The 24,632-nt window shown below is 43.4% G+C and overlaps 1 protein-coding gene across 4 annotated transcripts in view; it reads right to left on the bottom strand.

Moving 5' to 3' along the window:
- Atp13a4 (ATPase 13A4) overlaps positions 1-24,632 on the bottom strand; it is a 132,103-nt gene that overhangs the window by 66,788 nt on the left and 40,683 nt on the right. For 3 of the 4 annotated variants that reach the window (XM_029544772.1, XM_029544773.1, XM_021209260.2), the window contains 4 exons: positions 16,616-16,789; positions 4,846-4,992; positions 1,014-1,084; positions 842-922 (listed from right to left, as the gene is read on the bottom strand). In XM_029544772.1, coding sequence (XP_029400632.1) covers positions 842-922; positions 1,014-1,084; positions 4,846-4,992; positions 16,616-16,789 — 473 coding nt within the window. Of the gene's footprint in view, positions 1-841; positions 923-1,013; positions 1,085-4,845; positions 4,993-16,615; positions 16,790-24,632 lie in introns of those variants that run through there. The other variant, XM_029544775.1, reaches the window with a different exon arrangement.

Genomic DNA, 24,632 nt, shown 5'->3' on the forward strand with positions numbered 1-24,632 from the left:
TGTGTGTGTGTGTGTGTGTGTGTGTGTGTGTGTGCATGCATGAGCACAAATGTCCACGGAGGCCAGAAAAGAGCATTGGATCCCCTGGAACTGAAGTTACCTGAAGAGTCCGAAATTGGTTCTCATAGCCAAACTCAGGTCATCTGGAATAGCAGCAACTGCTCTTAGTGGCCAAGCCATCCTTGCAACCACTTTCACTTCCTATTATGACTAGAAGATTAAGACCCAAATGGAAAGATACTCATTCAATCAAAGCCACACAGATTCTGGAGAGCCAAGTGCCCTGTCTGAACCTTGTTTCTGGGTCTAGTGATTGATTTGGAATTGTGGAACATCTTGCATGGCATTGATCCAAAGCACTGTAAATGCTGTTATGTGGAGCTCAGTTAGTGTGTGTGTGTGTGTGTGTGTGTGTGTGTGTGTGTGTGTGTGCACATGTGTCTATATGTGTGTATGTATATGCATGTGTGTGCCTGCCATGTGTACATGTATGTGTGAGTGAGTGTGTGTTTGTACATATGTACCTGCCATGCATACCTGCATATATGTATATGTGTGTGTGAGTGAGTAAGTGTGTATGTATGTGCATCTTTGTGTCCTTACTCAAGCTATTAAATCCCACTGAGCCTCACTCTGTACTCTTCTCTGTTGGGCTGGTGGTCATATTTACTCTACCTGTTAACCCCATCAAATTGCTCTGCAGATATGTGAGGTCATGCATGGGACACACTAAGTAAATCATTGCAACCCTTTCTCATATTGGTGAATTAAGACTGTATACTGGACACTCTGGTTAACCAATCACAGCCCTTTTGAGCTAAAGACACAATGAGTCTAGTACCTGATCTCTTGTTCCTCTGAAGTCAGACCCAATCCAAATTTCTGATGAATCTTTGCAGAGCTGAGCCAGTCTTCCAGGGATCTAAAACATCAATGACAAAAAGAATCCAATAGCAGCAGTATTTTCAAGATAACACTTTTCTTCTTAGGATACACTTGTTGAAGCAACTTACCCAATTTTCTGAAACTGTCCTTCTAAATTATTCCAAACATATCGTATTTTCTGCACTTTTATGTATCTCACCTACAGAAAGGAAAAAAAGTATTACATGAGTCTCAAGTTTGAAGATCAAAGAACACAGTAACTTGGGGTCTAAAGAGACATTCGTGGAAGAAGCAAAGATAGAGCCAAAGATCCTTCTTAAATTTTTCTCTTCCCCTAACCTTCCAGTCTATTCTCCTCTACTACATGAAAATATATTTCTATTAGAAGTCACCATCTGGTCATCATGTTTCAACATTTTACTACCGTCATAGTCCAATACATGTATCAGAGAAATAGAATATAATGATGTAAAAAATGTTGCCTTAAAATATCACAGACATGTAGAGAAGGTGAGTGGCTAAAGGCCTTGTGGAAGAGATAACATCAGAAACATAATGCTAAGGGGTGAAAGGAATTTTGCTCAGCTGAGGACTGAAAAGAGTTAGTCAAAGAGACAGCACACGGTTAGTCGAAAAGGAAGAGACAAGAGAACAGACCCGTTTAACTGAAGAGTGAAGGGCAAGGTTGAGGAACTAAACTATGATAAAGGTGAGCAGCCCAGATGCAGGAATGAGGCATGGGCATCCTTGTCTCACAGAGGATGGGTTGGAGAGCAGTCTACAGGAGCCACAATGAAGAACAGGGCAGCTTCAGGAGAGAGAATTTGCAGCAAAGTGTACTCCAGTGAGTAGGGTTTTGAGGGCATTGGCAGAGGAAAGAAAAACGGATTCTTGCTTATAACAGTTCTTCTTGCTTCCTCCCCCTTCCCTTAAGCATTGTTGCCGACCTCAGAAGGCATAAAGAGAAGCAATGGGGCTCTCAGTCCATGGTGCAGCAACAGTTATAACCTCGGGGTACTTATTAGAAGCATTTAGAGAGCTTTAAAGAATATTGCTATTTGGGTCCTGTGGCCAAGAGATTCAATTTGTTCACAGAGTACTTTGGGCATAAATATTTTTAAATTTCCCCGGGTAATTCCGATGTGCTGTCAAAGTTAAGAAGCACTGTTCAAGGCTGCTGGTTTGGGCAGCTCTATTTCTGACCTTGAGAACTTTTAACTAACTTGCCCTGTGTCACAGTTTCCCCAGGAATACACTGAAGCAATTGTCCAGATTATATCTAAGTTCCATTCAGCTCCTTTATGAATTGTCTAACCAACCATCAGGTAAGTTTTAAAACTGGGAAAAGGCTCTAACCGGTGCATAATAAAAAAATTCAATACATTTTTTGCTAAATACATGACTGCTTTGCAAAAGCACATGTCAACTAGAAGCCTTGCTGAATCATAATTCTACTCTACTCAGTGAGCATACAGCTCTCTCTCTCTCTCTCTCTCTCTCTCTCTCTCTCTCTCTCTCTCTCTGTGTGTGTGTGTGTGTGTGTGTGTGTGTGTGTGTGTGTGTGTGTGTCAATGGAATTCAAGCAAAAGTGCTATATGTTGTAATTTGTAAAAATTCCAATGAGGTTTGTTACAAAAGAAATTACTTGAAAGCCTGTCTATTTCCAATTGATTTTGAGTATGAAATGGTGCAAATTGCCACTGGGAAAAATCCTTCCTTCATAAACTGTCAAACATAGGAGGAAAGAAATTTTGGAAAGTAACTAACGATGGGCCTTGTTAGCCAACACAGGTCAGGTTGGAATCTCCGGTTTCTTCCTTTACAACTTAAATTCCTTTTGAGCATCCCCTGAGCCAGAAGGCACAGCTGCAGTCCCTGAATGCTTTGTGTTCATCACACAGTACCTTCAGCCATCCTCATCTTCCTGAAGAAGGTGAGGTATTGGACCACCTTTGCTTCACTCCTTCCTAGCAACTGTTTTTGATTATGTCATTCACAGAACAGGAATCACAGCTCTGCCATCTCAGGTTCTAGTGCCCTCTCTCTCTCTCTCTCTCTCTCTCTCTCTCTCTCTCTCACACACACACACACACACACACACACACATGCACAGCATATGGTTCAAGCCAGCCTCAGAATAAAATTTCTGAAAGCCCCTTGACTTTAGGATTCAGAATGCACAAAGTGAGGCTTGCTTATGTTTTTAATTCCACAAATTGGACAATCCGTGTTGGAAAGTTAGTTTTAAGGGCCAAGCTGAGGGTAGAATGAGGTGCTTCCATGCTGGGCTCACATCAAATCACAAACTAGGAAACAGAAAACAAAAGTAGACCCAAGCCTAGCCTATAGCCAGAGAGAATGAAGACACTATTGGTAATTTTGACCTCAAGACATTAAAATGGATTGGTTCACTATCCTTAGCATTTCTGAGGCTATTCCTGTGGAGAGAAGCATAAGTCCATTATAGACCATTGAAGCATCGCTGAGACTGTCCTACCATAAAACATCTCTGCCTGGACCATGGCTCCTTTATATCATCCTCAGAATGTCAAGAAGCTGACAAAGCCAGTAAGCATAGCTTTTATGGACAGGTTTGCTTATTTGTCCGTTTTCTAGAACTTCACCTCAGGAGAAGCCAGGACAAGGAACAGCTGTTGCAACTGCTGTGGGAGACTTTCATGCTTCTGCTCAGGAATCAGAATAGGTATCTCCTCACCTTGCTCTTCATTTTGTCAGAACACATAAGAACGTCTTCGTTTTTGCACGCAATCCTACAACATAGTCACTAGGGTCTCCTCTTCATTAATGTCTGAAAACCTGCTCTGGGTCTTTTAAGAAGATCATGTATAACTGTCACCTTCAGATTCTCTTTCCATGGTTATCAATGTCATCATGACTGCACCTAAGAATCTGATACTAATGAAGGTTTCCAAACTTTATTATGAGTATCAATTGTTATAGTTCACAAACCAGCTTACTATTTGACTCTATGTGTGAGATTCCTAACAGCCCTAATAAAAAAGCAGAAAGAAGATTATGCCTTTTGCTTTACAAATCAAAAACTTAAGATTCAAGAAGACAGAACGTAGCAAACTCCCTATATAATAACATGATAATCACATCAAGATTGGATATCAAAACTTTCCATTTTAGGACCTCTGTCATTATTGTTTACTTGGAAATTTCTTCATTTGCCTAATTGACTATTAAAAGTGATAAAATTTCAGGGAAGTGAAATCCTAAAGCTACATCCGAGGGTAACATGGGAAGCTTCATTGTCAGCTGAAGGGCCACCTCACCAAGTAGCCATTGCTCCCTGGATGGGGGAGGGGGGAGATCCATATCTTCTGAATGTTTATGATGGCAGTTCATGAGACTGGATGATGACAACTGACAATAGAGAACTGATCAGCAACTGACTATTTTCATGTTAAAACCCAACCGTATGGTCAAAAGCTAATTTAAAGGACTATCTGTACATGTATAACTGTAAAAGAAATCATTCTACCTCATAAGAATATGTCTCAGTATGAAGCCCTTTGCATTTAACTAGACAAAAGTGAATAACCAAAACACATTTGAATACCATGGTTCAAACCAAAGTCTTTTATAAAAATAAGCAAATCCCTTAGGATATTCCTCAGGGGTTACCTTCACTGCAAGACTGGCTTTATAGTATAAGATAGGAATGATGCTTTCATAGTTCCACGTTACTTGAGTACCTTCTGCAGAAGACATAGGTTCTGTTCCTGGGATCTACATGAGAACTCACAATTATCTATAGCTCCAACTGCAAGAGATACAACTCCCACTTCTGTGCTCTATGGGCACATATATGGCACACACACACACACACACACACACACATACATACACACACACACGTACATGCAAGCAAACACTCATACACGTGAAATAAATAGTGGTTTAAAATTCTCTGCCATCTCAGAGTTCACTTACCTTTAGATCTGGCTTTCGGATGGCTCTGTTTATGATGTATCCCTCGTCTGTCATGAGAGGGTGGTCAGGCGTGAGACCAGATGTGCTGCTCAGTGCTGACAGGGATATCCATATTACCTTTTTCCAAGAATAAATTTTGAATTCATCCTGGGGAATAGACATCAAAATCCCCAGGAAGTTAAGAGAAGGTCATCAGGCTAAAATTCATCCTGAAAAACATCATTTCCTGTAATGTTATGAGTTATGTAATGAGTTATGAAGCTAATGAACATTCCAGACAGAAATATATATCATTGAAAGGTGGCATGGGATGTCTTTGAGTCTTAAGAGACAGAGATTTGTGGTCATTTATTTAAGGACTGTGGACAGAAACGTGAGACACTAGCACCAAACCCTAAGCCAGAGAGCGAGAGGCACATTCTCAGACAAGAGCAAGCTTTCTCCGTGACCTTCCAGGCCAGCTGGCAACTACACGGGGAAGGAAACACACCCCATGTATGTCAAAGAACTCTGGGCCTCTCTGACTGTGAGGAAATCTAATGAATAGAACCTCCCCTGTGTTTCATGGCTGAACTCAAAATCCACCTTTCCCGGAACAATCTCACAGACACCCCCTCTTGAAGAAAATGACTTTCTAAAGTGACTCTGGAAGGTTCTCCATTCTCCTTTTTCTTCCAGATCACCTTGAAGTAAGGAACAAGGTTTACTGAAAATAAGCTGGCCCTTGATGTCTTGTCCTCACTGAGACCCACTCAATGAGAGTGCAATGCGAATCTGAAGAACACTGTATGCATCACGTGTGCACAGAGGCGACTGACCATATTAGGATATTGAGCAAGGTGGGATTGAAGACCAGCCCTTGTAACATGACTTCAGTTAAAATCATTTCCCTTTGCACTTGACTGGTGAGTTTCTCCCAGAACGAAACTAGGAGTACATGATTGGTGAGCAGATACCAACCACATTGCGACTGGTGAGATCCAAACAGCAACTGCTATCTGAAAAATCAATCCACACCCACTTGATTGGCGGATGAAGCTCAGGGCTAAGAATGAAGATGACGGGAGTCTGACCCAGATGCTTCTGAGTGGGAATGCAGGTCAGGTCTGATGAAGTTTATCCTCAACACACACACACACACACACACACACACACACACACACTTCCCTTAAAGATAGCCAGTGTTAAATAAATTATGAAAGATATAGCAAGGAGAAAGTGCAGTAGTTGTAGCTGGGTCTGGTCTGTTGGTTGTCCTTGATAGAAAAACCCCCTGAGTCTTCATTCTTGCTATTTCCTGGGTCAAGAACACAGTTCCTCTCTTTTCTCCTCAGTAATTGCATAGCTACATCATAACTGTCCTTCAAGGTCCAGCTCAAAGGCTCACATGCTGGTATCCATCCTGGTTTCTCTAAGTGAGCTTTCCTCTAAATCATCAGAGTACTCAAGGTCCCTGCCATCCTGTGCCCTTTGACATCCACCTTACTGTGTCTCTTGGCAGTATCCAAGAGATGCTGTCAAATGTATGTCTGTGGTCCAAACAGGCCTAACTCAGAGTCTTAGAAGGAGAAAGAGACAGACAAGAGATAGGGGTTGGGAATAGTGTGAGATTGGGAAGGAGAAAGGCAGAAACAGGGAAGAAGAGAGAGGAAAGAGAAGCAAACTTACAACAACTTTAAAAGTCGATGAATTAATCATTAAATAAATGAATGAATAAAAACAGGTGAAGGTGCTGGAGCCACAGCTCAGTAGTTAAGAGCACTGGGTGCTCTTTCAGAGGACATGAGTTCAGTCATCAGCACCCACATGGAATCTCACACCCTCCATAACTCCAGCTCCAGGATCCAACAACTTCTGCCTTCCATGGGCACTATCCATACATGCGCTCACAGGCATGCAGGCACACAAAACACCCATTAAAAACATGTAAACCCATTAAAACACTCATTAGAAACAAAACCCAAAATAGTGGCGGTGGGGGAACAAAACAGTGGAATTGGGTATTATTCTATGCAAAGGGAGAGATGATAAAATCAAACATACATTGCACATAGTAATATTCAAAGTCTAAGAATGGCTGAATGTGGCTGAATTACTAATCATCTGAGCTAACAGATGTGTTCTAGATGTTACATGACAGATTGAGCTAATGGGCATACTGTAGTATATTTATATTTAGTATAGTATATTATATTTAGGTCTCTAGAAGCCATCCTGACATAGTTCAGTATTGCACAGTCTGGTCTTTGACTTCATCAGGTACAGAGAGAATGTCTTGTATACTGTATGGATGCATTGCTTGTCAATTAAAAAGCCCATGACCTATGGCTTAGGCAGGAAACAGGAGGTGGAACATCTGGGAGGTCTCATCAGAGACAGAGCCTGGTAAGGGAAGATTCACTCTGGAAAATATGAGGATCTAGAAGCATGGTACATGAGCATAGGTAACCAGTCACATGGCAGAACGTAGGTTAAAAGAATTATGTTATTTTAGTTATGATTTAGTCAGAGTAGAGCCTAGCTAAATGGCCATAGTATTTATAAATATATTTTTGAGTCTGAGTCTTATTTTTAAGAGCATGGAGCTGGGAGGAAGAACCAGACCTAACTTCTGCAATCAGGCTTTACTGTAAGAAGAACTATGGACACAAAGCAGAGACCCATGAAACCCAAGGTACCCCTCATCTCTCATCAAAGAGGCTTCTCTTTGCAATGGACAGAGACCATTACAGGAAACTACAATGGTTCAAAATGCGGACAGTAACTGTCTGTGGAGTGCTAAACCCTAACAGGTACATCTACAAGACCATTCCATCACGTGAGGTTTGAGGAACACTGGGGAGGAGGTGGGGGTGGGGCGGAATGATTGTAAAAGGCAGAGGAGCATGACATCTACTGCTAGATTATATCTTCTATGTAGAACAAGGAAGCTGCACCCATGAAATCTCAGCACTACACCAGCCTAACCGCGAGCTGAACAGTGGCGCCACCATTTGACCTGCCAGCATGGATGGGAGAAACATCACGGTGCCCCACTTCTAGTTGGAGAGCTATAGGCCATTCATGACTTCTGTTGGGGGAGGCTTAGTCTTTCTGGATGAGCCCCTAACTGGTTATCTAATACCAAGTGGGCGACTCTAATACATATACATACCAGCAACACTAAATAGACTCAGCAGGTTGCATGTCATATTTATATATTGTGTATATGTATATATACATATAATAATTATTACTAAAGAAAAAGAATATTAAAGAGGGGCTAGGAAATAGATCTAAGAGGAGTTAAAGGTAAGAGATAGGAGACAAATGTGATCAAAATACATAAAATTTTCAAAAAAATAATAGAAATATTACATTAACAGAACTGTGTTTCTAATAATGGTTGTTAAAGCACTTAGCATTTATTTTATTCAGGCATATTGTGATGCATGTATAGTATTTCATTTAATGCTTAAAACCCTTGGAAGTAGGTACTTTGTCCACCCATTTTACGGATGAAGGAGTAAAGGCGCCGTTGGTTTAGAACCAGGATTTGACCCCTCTCTATTTATCTTCTCTAGCATGCCCTCTCAGCCTCTGGTGATCTGAGCTTATTTAAATACACAACTTGACACAATGTTATATCCAGTTTAACTGGTATTGCCAAAGAACACAGTTTCTGCTTTAAAAAAAAAAATGGTCTGGAGAGAGGCCAGCAGGTAAAAGCACTCACATCCTCTGCAGCGAAGCCAGGTTCAGTTCCCAACACCCACACGGTGCCTCCTAGCTTCCTGTCACTCCAGTTCTCTGTAAAGTGATTAGACCAAACTAATTGTCTAAAACAGTGTATCTCAACCTATGAGATGCCTAAGACCAGCAGAAAACACAGATGTTTACATGAGAATTCATAACGGTGCCAAATTTACAGTTATAAAGGCTCAACGAAAGTAATTTTATGGTTGGTGGGGACACCACAACATGAGGAACTGTATTGAAGGGTGGCAACGTTGGGAAGGTTGAGAGCCACAGATATAGAAGGTCTGAACTTTCTATACCTCTGTATTGTCAAACAGTTTTACATCATTTCTACAAGAGAATTAACCAAATCAATTCCTGAATCTAAAAGAGCAGAATTGCAAACCACTGCAGAGCTACTTATGTTTGACCTGGGCAGACAAATAGAGAAGTGGTATTTCTTTAACTCCTGTTACCTTATCCTGTTGAACCTGGAAATACCAGTTTAACTTTGATAGCTAACTTGGAAGAAGAATCTATTGCTTACCATACTCCATTCATTTCTTAAAGCCACTTCAACTCTTGGAGTTTAAATCAGTATAAGGGTCCTCAAGGTTAGACCAGTCCTGTCTGGTGGTTGGGCCCCACACACAGAATGTACTTCTGAGCTTGCCTTGGGAGCAAAAGTGATCCATTCCAAAGGTGCAAAGAGACACTAGAAAATGAGGACTTTTCCCTTAGAAGTGAGTGTGTGCAGGGCTAAATTCTATGCAGACCTCTGTGTTGCTGAGCTGAGAGAGCTGGCATTAGCTGGAATATTGGCTTTAATTACAAAGTACGTAGGAAGTCCCGTATGTTGGAGAAATCACCGACTAGGCAATGTCTCAGATCTGCTAGGACTTATTGACCAAAAAGAAGGAGAGGCATAAAGCAAAGAACTTATATGACAAAGGTCTTCGTGAAAGAAAGGGCAAGAAGAAAAAGTGGATACATAAGGGAGGAGGTGGGAAGGGAGAAAGGAGGAGGAAGCGGAAGATGAGAGAAGGAAACCCCAGAATAGCTCAGGCTGTCTTTGGAGTTTTGATGTTTGTTGTTTTCTGAGCAGACCGTGGAGAGTGGGTGAACTGGCTAATCCTCAGTAGTCTCTGGAGCTGGAGGTAGTGAGCGTTAAGCCCATCCCTGGAATGCCTGCTACCGTTTCTCCCTCTCACTTCATACACACTTCATGCACAAACACACACACACACACACACACACACACACACACATCTACACTACATGAGGAGGGAAGAACTGCAAAGGCCTCACTTCCCTGGAGAAGGGTTAAGTATCTTCATATTATGGAATAAATCACACACACACACACACACACACACACACACACCAAATTCACATGTTAAAACCCTAATTTCCAATATATTTGGAGATAGGGCCTTGAGGAGGTGATTAACGTTAACTGAGGTCACAGTTGACACACTACTCCAGTAGGAATGATGTCATATGTGATAAGGAAAAGAAACCAGAGGTGTAAGAAAACAGGAAAGGCTAGGTGACAAGGTGAGCCTGCAAGCCAGGAAGAAAGGCCTCACCAGAAACCAGCCCAGCTATACATGCTGTCTTAGTCAGGGTTTCTATTCCTGCACAAACATCATGACCAAGAAGCAAGTTGGGGAGGAAAGGGTTTATTCAGCTTACATTTCCATACTGCTGTTGATCACCAAAGGATGCAGGACTGGAACTCAAGCAGGTCAGAAAGCAGGAGCAGATGCAGAGGCCATGGAGGGATGTTCTTTACTGGCTTGCTTCCCCTGGCTTGCTCAGCTTGCTCTCTTATAGAACCCAAGACTACCAGCCCAGAGATGACACCACCCACAAGGGGCCTTTCCCCCTTGATCACTAATTGAGAAAATACTTTACAGCAGGATCTCATGTAGGCATTTCCTCAACTAAAGCTCCTTTCTCTGTGATAACTCCAGCTGTGTCAAGTTGACACAAAATTAGCCAGTACACATGCCTCCCAAGCTAATTACAAGACCTCGAAGCTGTTTGTCAACACTTAGCCATTTCTCAGAGGCCAGCTCTATTTCAGGCTTGGTGTCTTATGGAACGGTGATGTGGTCTCAAAACAGAGACCGTGCTCCCAAGAGAACCAGAATGCTGTACCCTCCTTCTTCTCACATTAGAATTTTGCTCACAGTCTTGAATCAAAAATGCTAGTGGAAACCATAATTATTTATTAGCAATTCAATGCCACTTATTTAATTTGCTCAAACACATACTGGGCACATGCTGTGGCCATATTCCACAGGCAGTAGAAGGGATGGAAAGTAAGCCCTGACCACTGGCTTCATGAAGCTTATAACCCAGCAAAAAGAAAGACGCCGTCGGCACATGGCTTCATCAGAGAGATGCATGAATAACCAAGGGCTCAGGGAGCAGAAGGTTCAGGCTCACATTCTTTACCCATGTGGGTTCAGCTGCCTTCACAGCTCTCCATGTGCCTGTTGCCATGAACCAGAATCACTTTTTGACTATCATTTTTTGGACCTCTGAAAAGCCCTAAGAGGTGTTGACTTGGCTAAATCTCTATCATGTAATCCTACTGTGGCCATTCATCTTTCCTAATTAAGCTGCTCAGTAGTTTCATGCTCATTTGGGTAATCCGAGGAACTCCACGTATCATGCCTTTGTCAATGTATCCACCCCACCACCACCACCACCACCACCACCAGACACTTTCCCGTGAGCTAGGCTGGCGGCCAGCATCAACTGGTGCAGAGAAGGAAGGGAGGAAGAAACGAGGGTACTGTAAGCACAGACACTGTTACATACGGACACCCCTGCTGGACCTGTAGCCTTCGGGGTGGCATCAGCGCGGCTGCTTTGCAGCATTTCTGAGACTGTAGCTAAAGTCCCAGCTTTGTCCCCTTTCACTAGAACATCAAAATGAAATGCCTTGATGTAGGCCTCATATCCAAATCTAACAAAGCTCTCCTCTGCAGATCAGAGGGCTTTGACCATATGTGACATACAATGACGACAAAGGGGAAGTCGTCGTCTGTAATTATAAGGGCGATATGGAAATCTCCAGGAGCATTTAATGCACAGCACCGATGAATGTAAATCATGCTATTTGCATAGAAATGAAGCAACACTACAGAAACGGGTTAAAACTCACAAATGGATGACTGATGAATCAAACGCATTTTAAAATTTATGAAATAAGATTGTAATTACACTCATCTCTTGGAAAGGAAGATAAAAAATCTCATGCTTAGCATTGCTTAATAAGAAAAAGAACTGAAAATAAGCTGAATGCTAAGGATTTCCAGCAAGCACATCACAGCTTTTTTTTTAATGTAGAGAAATGACTAGTTAATCAGTATCTGTGATAATAAACTGCAGTCTTACTGGCTTGAGATTGATGATAAATACCAAGCGTTGATATTTTAGTAAGACAAAGAACAGATATACAATGCACTTTTGGGTGGGAGTCGCTCTGCCCTCCTAATGGGAACTGGCTAGAATCTGACTATTGCAGAGTAATTCAAACAAAATATTTTACATTGTCATTTTAATGCAATAACCTGGCAGTAGACTTTTAAACTATTGATGCCGAAAGCATATTTTTCTCTAAGTCTCAGATAGTTAGAACGTTGGAAATAATTGAGTTCTTGTCTAATTACATAAAGACCAATTTAGAAGCTCATTTATTTGGAGAGTCTCTGGCATAACGAATCCATTTAAGATGACACATAAGAGCAGGTAATTAAAAATTAAAGTTGAAATCAAGATGGAAAAGGCAAGATTGGAGGGAGTTAAGGCTTCTCTGATTAGTTCTGGAGGAGCGGCGGGAGGGACTTGATAAGAGTCCCTGAATCAAAGAACGGGATTCCATGATGGGTGTAGCTTCCAGAGCTACCAGGGAAGTGATGACTCTTTCCAATGTATGTCCATTTGCAAATACAACTACAGAAAAACGAGAAAAGACCACCTGGCTGTGGAGAAAAAGGTCTCTGGGCTCCTAGTCTCCAAGCATTGCCTCCTGCACAGGCATACTAAGCCCACCAAGACGAAGAAAAAGGCATCATCTAGATTAGCAGATGTGCCCTGAGAGTAGCAAGATCTCTTGCATAGAAAGCTTTTGGAGGTTCAGGAACATTTCACACACCGACATACACACACACACACACACACACACACACACATACACCACATACATACACACATGACACACACACAGATACACACACGCATGACACACACACACGAACACACACACAGATGCACACACACACACACAAACACACACACACACGAACACACCACTCACAGCACAACACAAACACACACCACTGGTCTTTGATTATCTAGTTCACAGTTTGTAAATGGTTTTTATTTACATAACCGATCACCTCACATCAGCTCAAGAAAGGCCAAATACTTGACTAGTCGCCAGTCCCGTTTTACAGATGGAGTAATCAACGCTCTGAAAACCTGCTAACAGACCTAAGGGGCTAGCACCGGAAGTCTGGGTTTTGACAGCCAGTCCCACAAGGTGCCATCTGCCTCTGTCTTGGAACCTTTCTGCATTTCTATTCGTTAGTGGCCTTCCTCCTCTTTGTTTCCTTTCCACCTGCTTTCCCCCTCCGTCTCCTTCACTGTCCTGCTTCCCCTTTCCAGTTCCTTGCCCATCCCCTCTGATTTCTTCCTGTGTCCTGAGCCTTCCAGCAGCATGGGGCGGGATGGCACAGGCAGGTCAGCCAAGGATGCTCAGAGCTGAAATCTCTGAAAGGCAGAGGTCTCCTCTACAGCTGAGCTCTGCTTCTACTGCAGCAATGTTGCCCTCTGGGAAATAATTTAATGCAGGTTCGAGTTAAAAGCTTTCATGCTATAAGACCAGAGTCTTATAGTGTGTGTGTGTGTGTGTGTGTGTGTGTGTGTGTGTGTGTGTGTGTGTGTGCACATATTCATTTGTAGCTGTCTGCTACTTCACTATGAGCATAGTTCTTGTTCGCTCATTTGTTTAATTTGTTTACACCCCTATCATAGCTTCCCCTCCCTCCTCTCTTCCCAACCCCTCCCTCTCACCTCACCTCCCCAACTCCATCCTCTTTTTCTTCTCAGAAAAGGCTCAGAAAAAGGGAGGCCTCCTGTGGATATCAGCTCCCCCTTGGAACAGCTAGTTGTCTTAGGACTGGGTGCATCTCCTACTGAGGCTAGGCAAGGCAGCCCAGTTAGGGGAAAGGAATCCAAAGGTGGCAACGGAGTACAACCCATGCTCCTGCTGTTAGGAGACCCACGTGAGGACCAAGCTACACAACTGCTACCTATGTGCTGAGGGCCCGGGTCCATCCCATGCTCTCTGGTTGGCAGTTCAGTCTCTGTGGTCCCTATGGGAGTAGATTAGTTGATTCTGTAGGTTTTCTTGTGGTGTCCTTGATCTCTCTGGCTCCTTCAATCCTTGATCCTCCCACAGGGTCTTAATTCCTACTGAAAGGATCCTGAGCTGGGCAAGCAACACAGTGGTATAATACTGGTTGACCACATTCAAGGCTCTGGGTTTATCCTCACCAGCATTAAAAGGAATCCCAAATAGTATTCACTCATAAGTGCTTGTACCTCCATTCAGTGGCCCAGAAAACACACCTGCCTCAGTAAAACACTAAAGCCATGTGTGGAAGACCACTTGGCTAAATCTGTTCTGTTCTGTTTTCCCTCTCCATCCTACATAAACGCCTATGACTAAATCATAGATCAAGTATCTTGGCCTCTCATCTGCTCCCAAAGACCAAGTGAACTGAGAGATGGAAGCTCTGACTATTTATAGGAATTCTTTTCCTCGCCGTTTGGTCATTTGCCAAAGATCACCAAAGAACCAATTAAAGACACAAATTCTTTGGACTCTCAACCCAAATCCAATAGATTGCCAACTCTGAGGACTTGAGGATTGGGACTTACAATCTGCTTCCGAAACCCTTCGGAGCCCCAGTGGAGTGAACGCAGTGGAGCAGAAGCAGCCCTGGATGCAGGTCTAGGATGCAAGGAACTTTGTCCTGGCCTCCCTTTTGAGATGAGGTAAACTGTTTCATCTCCTCAGAGCTTTACTTACTCACCTGTCAAATGCCTGATGGTAAATGCCTGGCACTTTTCTCTCCAGAACATTCTACATGTCTTCATGATATGAGCCTCCAGGTGAAGCTCTGGGTTTATCCTCACCACCATTAAAAGGAACCCCAAACAGAATTCTCTCATAAATGCTGTGCCTCCATTCAGTGGCTCAGAAAACACACCTGCCTTGGACGAGTCATTCTTTCTGCATAACATTCTCTGGATTTCTTCAAGGACAATTTAGTCTTTGGAAATATCCAATGGAATACTGTTGAATTCATGAGGTGGTTCCTAAGCTCCCACTCATATGGGGGTCCACATATCATGTAGTGATTTGAAGGGACCAAGCAGGATCCGGTTAAAGGATGGGCTTAGGCTGGTTCCCAGACCCAAGCCAGCAAAGATAAATGAGCTCTGGGTGTACTGGTTAGTTCATATTGTTGTTCCACCTATAGTGTTGCAGATCCCTTCGGGCCCTTGGTTACTTTCTCTAGCTCCTCCATTGGGGACCCTGTGTTCCATCCAATAGCTGACTGTGAGCATCTATTTCTGTGTTTGCCAGGCACTGGCATAGCCTCACAAGAGACCACAATATCAGGATCCCTTCCGCAACATCCTGCTGGCATGTGCAATAATTTCTCGGTTTGGTGGCTGATGGTGGGATGGATCCCCGGGTGGGGTAGTCTCTGGATAGTCCATCCTTTCATCTTAGCTCCAAACTTTGTCTCTGTAACTCCTTTCATGGGTATTTTGTACCCTATTCTAAGGAGGATTGAAGTATCCACACTTAGGTCTTCCTTCTTCTTGGTTTTCTTGTGTTTTGCAAATTGTATCTTGGGCATTCTAAGTTTCTGGACTAATATCCACTTATCAGTGAGTACATATCTAGTGACTTCTTTTGTGATTGGGTTACCTCACTCAGGATAATATCCTCCAGATCCATCCATTTGCCCAAGAATTTCATAAATTCATTGTTTTAATAGCTGAATAGTACTCCATTGTGTAAATGTACCACATTTTCTGTATCCATTCCTCTATGAAGGGACATCTGTCTTAAGAAGGCTGAGAACCACACAACACTAGAGGTTGATTTCTCAAAATTGGTTGTTGCCATAGGTCATTCATGACAATGCTTTGTTAGAATAATATGGTAATATTCTTCTAATATAGTCTAATATAGTCAGGAGAGAATCCTCCAAGAGACTCCGCTAAGTTGGAAGGCCAGGTCAGCCTGTTAGTACCCCTACAGATGCAGGATCTCAGAGTGTAACAGATAAACAAGCAAGGAAGCCCCTCCCCTTGGGGACCTGGCGATCCTACAGGGATGATGCCTGTGGTCTCAGTGTCAGGAGTGTCACAAGGAAGTGACTTGAAGATATGCAGAAAGAGCCCCACCTGATGCCACAGCCTTGAATTAGCAGAGAGTGGCAATGACCTCAAATGACAGTCAAAATGGCTGCATTTTATGCCCTGGGGTCTCTGTAGAACAGGACACAAGCAAATCAAAAACTATGGCCCTCTCCCAGCAGCAGAGGGAGACATCAGCTTCCTTAGTGGGCTGCTCCTTGTCCCTCAAACTCCCTTGTCCCTCCCCCAGAGCCATTCCTGTGGAATCCATAGACATGTATGTACCAGGTGTGAGGTCAAGGGTCAGTAGAGATTTGGAATTAGTAGCTTGTAGCCTGACTCACTACTCTACACTACCTATTATTTTAGCAACCAACATGTTTACATTCACTCTAACATTTGCATAACTAGCAATTTTAAAAGACTACCCTATGAAGTAATTCTTCTTAAGAAATCCTATGATACACAAATTCCTAGGTTCTAGGCAGGTACGCCTATGGGAGAACCTACCCACCTTGGGGCCATATTCTCCCGACCACCTTACAACACAACATCCGAGAAGAGACACCATCTACAAAAACAGATGTATGCTTACTGTTGTCTTCAGCAACACAACATCTGCTTCTTGCAAGGAACATGGGACACAGTTTGCCCATACACGCCAAGCTGGTCTCCAATAAAATACCAATGGGAGCATTCCAAGAGAGAAGATGGATCCAATGAGACAAAGAGCCTTCCGACAGCCTTGAGTCCGATAGCCAAATATTTCCTGAAAGAGAAGAGAACAAAACAAAATTATTCCAAGTGTTGGTCAGCAAAGATAATTGAACCCTACTTTTAGGGATGAAATGGAGGCAGGGAGTAATCTGGTGAGAGAAGACAGGTGAGGAATGGTAGAAAAAACACGAACCTGGATTCCTGACAAAGAAGTTTCAGACATGATTCCTGACCTATGAGAAGGGACCTTTTGGCCAAGAAAAGCAGTGTCTACAGTCAGAACACCCGGCTACCCTGGGCCAAGCACCATCCCAGGTGCTCAAATACATGGTCTTATTTAGGTCTCCCGGTCATCCCTAGTCCTATATTATTCTGGAAATGAGGTAATACTCTCCCCATTGAACAGATGATGCAAAGGGGCTCAAGGCAACTGGTACACTGGCTTGTCCCAAGCCACACAGCTGGAATATTGGTGGTTAAGCCTTGGGCAAACCCAATTCTATCATCTACCACATCTTGAGTTTGACTCCAAATATTAACAGGCATGACCAGAGCCATGTGACAGAGATACTAGTTGGTGACAGTGGCCACATGATACCAGTGACTCAAGGGTCAGCAGGCTCAAGATCAATTGGAACAGGAAGCAGGCCTTGAGTTTAGAGTAGTATTTAGTGAAGGAATTTGACCACAGGAGATTGATAGCCAACTTGCTTTAGGGAGCTTGAGGTCCAGCTGTCTCTCTTCCAACACCCTTGTTCAATAACAAAAGAATTTTCTACCCAACAGGAAATGCCGTGGTGACCATTTGGTTGTTACACAGCTGCTATGTGCCATGAAGGATGATTACTAGAGCCTGAAAAATGCTCATTAGAGGAGGAGCCTCATCTCTGAGCTACCTGTGATTATCTAGACAAACTTCCTTCTGCGGGCCATCTGGGAGAAAATAGAAATGCACTTCTGAAGTTCCTGGCCTGAGTCCCACACAACGATATGCCACAAAGTCAGAGGGAGACCTCATGCTGGTGCTAAAGGCTAAAACTGAGACAGGGAAGGTACTGGGCATTCTGGGTAAAAGTACAACTGGATTGAGTCACTGCGGTTTCAGAAATCAGTGTTCCTGACTAATAGACACGTGCACATCCATAAGCTATTTCTCACCCTCAAAATGGGACAGTGATAGCACAGACTTTCTGTAGAGCGGAAATACCTGAATATGTGTAAGTCCACCTCAGAATCTCTCCTCCTCCTCCTCCTCCTCCTCCTCCTCCTCCTCTCCCTCCTTTTTCTCCTCCTTGTCCTCCTCATCATCACACTTCTCCTTTTCTTTCTTCCTTCTCTTTATCCTCTTCCTATTACACTACTGCTGCTGCTGCGGCTGCTGCTGCTGCTGTCATTTCTCCTGCTGACATTACTGTGACTTGGCCCCATTGCCCGAACACAGATGTGAACAACTAGGCCCTAGTTTACTGGCAGTTAGATCTAAGAAGTCCTAGTATCAACCCTTGTGTTTTTGCTAGACTGTCTTCAGGTAGCAACCACACTGGACATCAAGCTTGATATCAGCAACTTCTCTGTCTCGTGGGATGAAGACTATATCCACAGAAAAAGGGTCTATGGCTCGTGGGTGAGTGGTACTCCAGTGTGTAATTCTAGCAATTCCTCCCTACCACAGTAATGCAGTCATAAGGGAGCTGAAGGGCAGCTTGCTGCATTATCTAACTTGGTAGGACTTTTCTGAAATGCTCTGGACTCATTTTGCAGTATAGACATCTCTCCTGACTGGAAGCCCTTTGATCAAGCTCAAGCTACTGTTTTCCAGCTGTCATGACTGGACCAGCTCTGCTCCACACCCAGCCTGCAGCCGTACTCTGTTAACCTCACTCTAAGGGGTGTGCCTGCCCTGAGTCCTTCCCGTGTCCTCTTCTGGTGTTCCACACAGTAGAATCCACAGCTTTACACTAACCAGCGTCTCCTTCCTGTCATTCTATCACTTCCTAAAACTAGTATGTAAACGTTTCCTTATATGAACAGTCAAGCCCCGTGTGATCTGCATGGGTTACTCTGACGTGCAGACTTGACTGTTAGCATTTGAAAGTGTCCTCATGTTCATCATCAAGAAAGATTAAGCAGGAATTATCATCTTCCTTCTCTAGTTAAGAAAGCTGAAGGTCTCCAGTTGTTGGGGGACCATGTTACCATATTTAAAAAGGTTTTACCAGCAACTGGTAATTTATTGAGATAATAATACTAGCAGCTAACAGATGCTCGGTGTTGTAGACTCGCTCTCTAGGCATTTCACAAATACCTTACTTTGTTGAAAAAAACCTAACCGTATTTCCCAAGCATACATAACTCAAAACTGGCTCTGCAACACACAGCTCCTAATTGATCTCTTCTTCCTCTCTCCTTCATTTCAGTTTAATCTATTCTAAGAAGTTTGTTGGGTGTCGTGGAAAGAGCAGATATATGCTGCACCGTGACAGAGTGAAACAATGTCTCTGAGCTATGGACGCTCACTAGATCAGAGGGAGAAAGAAACCAATCTGTAAGGTTAAGCAGAGAGCAATGGAGAGATCTACAGAAGAGGGACAAATTCCTCATCATCTAAACACACTCCTGGGTGTTGTTAGTGCTGTTCCCATCCTAGAAGAACAGGAGTGGACGGTGTCTGGCAAGCCATCCCTCGTAGGCCACCCCTTAGTTCCGAGGCTGATGAACACTGCCACTTCCCTTAGTAGCTCATGATCCGTGAGACAGTCTTAAATTTTCTGTAGAAAGGGTTCAAAAAAGGCATGTTCAATTGTTCCATATTGAGGTAAGTTAATTTTACTGACTTGAATGAGTTTCATTACTAGAACTATTAACAGATATGTGGTTAAGTTGCAAAAGTTAGCATGAGGCCAACACTACTGTCTTGTAATGATGTGCATATAGTACCTTCTGTGTCTGTGAATATGCTTGAAGCAATTGTTCTGTCTCCCCTGTTCCCCCACCTACTGTCACCTCCCACAAAAAAAAAAAAAAAGATTGACAGGATAAACAAATAAATAGCATTAGAAAAATGTCCAAAGAATATTATGCAGTAATCAACTCATAGCAAGCTATATGCATTACAGAGCAGCACAGTATGGCTCTCTATATCTTCCACCCACACAATCTTCTTCCCATAAACATAGAGACACAAACACAGGTCCCACAGGCACATTCCAAGGCTCTGTTCTAGAATGTTCATGAGATAAACTCAAGCTGATCTTTCGGAGTTCACTCTCAGAAATATACCTGTGGACCGGTCACAGTCAAGGACTAGGTAAATGCAGAATTGTCATAACATAAGTGTATTGTACCTTGCTACTAAGGTTGTAGTCTACCATGTCCAGAGCTTGGCACAAATAGAGGGTTCCCTTTTCTTAGCTTTACACTTTTCTTAGCGGGGCTTCTTTCTTCTCCACTTGATCTGAGAGCACAACTCACACTCTACCTGAGGAATGTCACATACTTCCTGCTGAAATAACAGGTTCAATTTCCTAGAATGCCTCCCTATGCAAATGAGGTATCCCTAGCCTCGGCCAATGAAAATTCACCCTAAGAAGAACCCTGTCCACTCCAAGGTTCATATATATATATATATATATATATATATATATATATATATATATGTGTGTGTGTGTGTGTGTGTGTGTGTGTGTGTGTGTGTATGGTTCACCCACAAGTGTGCGTGGAAGCCACCCCCAATAAACGAACTAAGATCATCTTAGAGAGCTGTGTCATTAAGACCTTTGGAGAACCCCTCCTGAATTGCACAGCAGCATCTAGACACCCTGGGATGGAGGAAGCATAGGACTCAAGAACAGGATGCACAACCACAAGTCGCCCCAATCTGCACAGCACATAGCATCATGAAGGTGCAAGTGAGAGGACCATCTAGAATGGGAAAGTGACTATCTCCAAAGGATCCTGACATCATCATGTAAGGTCCCCATGAGTCTGCAGGATAGTGCTCAGCCTTTGAGTCCCAGGACCTCCCAGAAGAATGAGCCTTCACAGGGAGGAGACTCAAGATCCACAGATCTCAGGAGCTGAGTGCACCAAAAGAGAGAAATGGATGCTGACGTCGTGGCCACCAGGCAAGCCCATGTGTTAACACCTATGACAGGCAAGCACAGGTGTTAACACCAATGACACACTGCTGCCCGACGAGCCATGTCCACAGTTGGAATTTTTCTGTGTCTGGGATCCAGTGCAAGCATGGCTCTTAAAATGGGCTCTAGAACCTTCTAAGGCCATCCCTCAGCCTGATCGTTATGCACTTCCCGATCATCCTACAGTCAATCGAACCAGCCTAGACAACTTTGCATCTCCCTGCAGACTTCATTAAACATTTGAAAGTTTAAAAAGATCCAATTTTTAAGAGTTTACCTCCCTGAAGATAATCTCTTTCCCCCTCGTTTCCAAACATTGGGTGTGAAAAGAATGTTTCGCTGGAATTTGCATGCGTTGTGGCAGATTTGTTGCGTGGGGGTGACGGGAGGGGATGACTTGTTTTCCTGCTTGCCTCTGCTCTAGGACCTAGGAAAATTCTGTCCTAGTAATTTCTCATTTGCCACTCTTAGGTAAAAGGAGAATTCCATAGGTTTCTCAGCTCATTTGAAATTCAGATTCAAGTGAGAAATTCCCACCCTCAACAGCCTAACCCAGATACCTGGAGGGGGAGAAAGTAAAAAAGGTTTGTGGTTTGTTTGTTCATTTGTTTGACTTGGCAAATAGGGTTTTTTTTATTATTTATTTTGCCAGTTATTTCCCCAGTTATTTTCACGTAAAAATTGTTATTCGTACATCTTTTGAAATACACCTAAAATTGTGAAACTGCTATTCCCAGATTCTTACCCTGTAAAACTCAGCTGGAGATCACAAAAAGATATGCACAAAATAACCCAAACTATTTAATGAGTTGGGATGTTGTGTTGCAATCTGCCCACACCAGGGGACTTCAAGAATATGAACTTTTGGTGAAAAGAAATAGATAAACAATAGAAAAACCAGGTGCAAAGGATTACAGCAGCATCATAACATTTTTTTATGAATTCTAAAACAAATTCAATTTAAAGGGAGATAATGAACACATAGACAAGACAGTGAGTACTCTGTAGGAGAGGAAATACAGTTCTTAAAGTGAACAGCAGTCAAGCCCGGTGGCATATATCTGTAATCCCAGTACTCAGGGAGCTGAGGCAGATGGATCATAAATTCAAGGCTAGCCTCAGTGACAGAACACTGTAGAAAGAATATCTTATGTCTGTATGGATGTGACACCTGTCAATAATAAATATGATGGCCTGTGGCTTAGGCAGAAAATAGGAGGTGGCACATCCAGCAGGCAGAAAGGATTCTGGGATAGAGCCAGGTATGAGAGATTCACCAGGGAAGATGTGACAAGACAGACCCGTGGTACCTGAGCACAGGTAACCAGCCACATGTCAGAATGCGGATTAGAATAAATAGGTTATTTTAAGTCATGATCTAGCCAAAGAAGAGGCGAGCCATATGGCCAAGGTATTTGTAAATGTATTTTGAATCTGAGTCTTATTTCTGGTAGCATGGGGCTGGGAGGAAGAACCACTTCAAACATCTACAGGAACACTGTATATGGCGGTGGGTTCATCACTAAGCTAATGTAGCATATGAACAAATGATGTGAATGTATCATGAATTAAAGATTATAGACAGTCTAGTTATAAACCCCCGAGTTCTTAGGAGGAAAGGTCCAAAACGAAGCAGCCAGAATGAAATGTCCCTCAATGGAACAAACGCTCCTCCCACTTCCTTATGCTCCTCCCACTTCCTTACGCTTAGCCAGGCTTTCTTTACCCTAAGCTAAGGCCACCCGTCAGACAGGTCCTGTTTTCCTTCTCATTGACGAAGGAGCCTTCTCTTCTTCACTCTCCCTGAAAGCCAGTGAGTGATTGCCATCCAGAGTGATGATGTTTTCCAGAGAGCATGATCACTCTCAACTGGTAATGTTGCTTCTGGAATACAGGGTCCAAAAGACAGGAACCGTGACAGGCAGCCTCACTGCGGAGGACACTCCCTTCTATCCCCTTAGTGGGAAACAGTGCCAATGTCCTCGCCGCAGACACTGAAGCTTCTCCCACCTAACGGGAGACGATCCTTAGGTCCCAGTGCCTACAACGGCATTCTCAGTACCTGAGAATTGGAATAGTTGCAGTTTAGACTCTATGGAGGGAAAGGATTCATACGCAATGCTAACTGACCACTGCTACGATTTTAATATAGTTTTTAATCTCCTAAGGGTTTGTATGCCCAGAGATTGGTTTCTAAGTGGGAATGTTGGACAGTAGTGGAGTTGTGAGGAAGGGAAGTAGTGGGCATCCTTATGTGCCCAGAAACAAGGCTCCAAAGAGAAACCTGGTTGCCCAGAGTGATGGGACCAGAATGCCATTGCAGGAGCGTGAACCTGCAACAGAAGCCCAGAATATTCTCTAGCTTCCTGTGTCGGGCGCAAGCCTTGTCTGTAGCCACACCACCCTGGGCTCTCCAGTCTTGTTTGATTTCATTCCTTAGCAAGGTTAGACCTGGTTAGCATTTGACTGAGAGGTAGAAGCCTTTGCTTCCGTCCACGCCCCTAACATCGGCCATTGGCCTCCTGAGTCTGAATTGCCAGCCTCTAAAACTAGGAAACAAATAAGCCAGATTTTTGAGGGACTGGGGGTGGTAGTTTGGTTTGGTTTGGTATGGTATGGTTCTGTTTCATTTGGCTTGATTTGGTTGTGGGTTGGTTGGTTGGTTGGTTGGTTGGTTGGTTGGTTGGTTGGTTGGTTTGGTTGGTTATCAATAGCCTGCCTCAGGTATTGCAATACACTGACAAGGAGCAGGTGATACAACCAGCATTTTCAGTAGTGGTTACAATACGGATCAGGAAACTGGGGTGCAGAGAAAGAAAGGAAAATCCCCGAGCAATTCCTCTTCCTGACTGAGTGTCTCACTTCATACTACGCTGGTCCTTGTCTGGCTCGCCCCACCCTACCCACCCACCACGACTGTTTCCAGTTCCTTGAATTCCATGTTCTCTCTTGCCTCAGCATCTCCAGTACAACTCAGAGTTTCATGTAACCTACTTTCACTTCCCGGTTTGGGATGTGGCTTGTCCCTCCTGCTCAGCCCTGGAATGCCACCCATCTAGTCACAGCTCCCCTCCACAGGATCACTGAACGAAACAGAAGAGCGACACTTCCGTCTAGCACCAGATCCAAGGAAGCCATTGTCAAAACATTTCCGTGTTGTAATCCCCGGGACAAAGTCTAACTTCAGTTCAATTAAAATTCACTACTATGTCTAGGGCCATGGGTAAGGTATGTCTGCCAAAGATAAATATATCACCTTCAAAGGTCTAGCAGGAGAGAGGGTGGATTTTAAAATAGCTCTAACTCAGGACAAAAAGAAGTAAGTGGAACACACAAAAGGCAAAATTAGTTTCAGATGATGAAGAGATCCTACGGAGATGATAATTAGCAAGCGCCTTGCAGGAGAATGGCCGCTTGAAATTGACTTGGAAAGAATTGGTAGAATTTCAATGATTGGAAAGGAGAATAAGAGAAAGGAGCCTCCAAAAAGGGAGCCGAGGACGGACTCCTGGAGTACATGTAAGGACAAAATGACAGTTTATTGTATGACAGGAATGTCGAGCAAAATTTAAAAATGCAATGTTAGAGCTGGGCACGATAGCGCACACCTGCAATCCCAGCACTTGGATGCAAGGTAGGAGGGTCATGAGTTCAAAGACACCCTGAGCTACATAGTGAGTTCAAAGCCTTGCTGTATAGTAAGACCCCGGTCTCAAATAGAAGGGGGGGGGGAGTGGGGGAGGAAGGGAGAAAGGG

Source organism: Mus pahari, chromosome 12 (assembly GCF_900095145.1).
Source record: "Mus pahari chromosome 12, PAHARI_EIJ_v1.1, whole genome shotgun sequence".
Taxonomy (NCBI): Eukaryota; Metazoa; Chordata; class Mammalia; order Rodentia; family Muridae; genus Mus; species Mus pahari.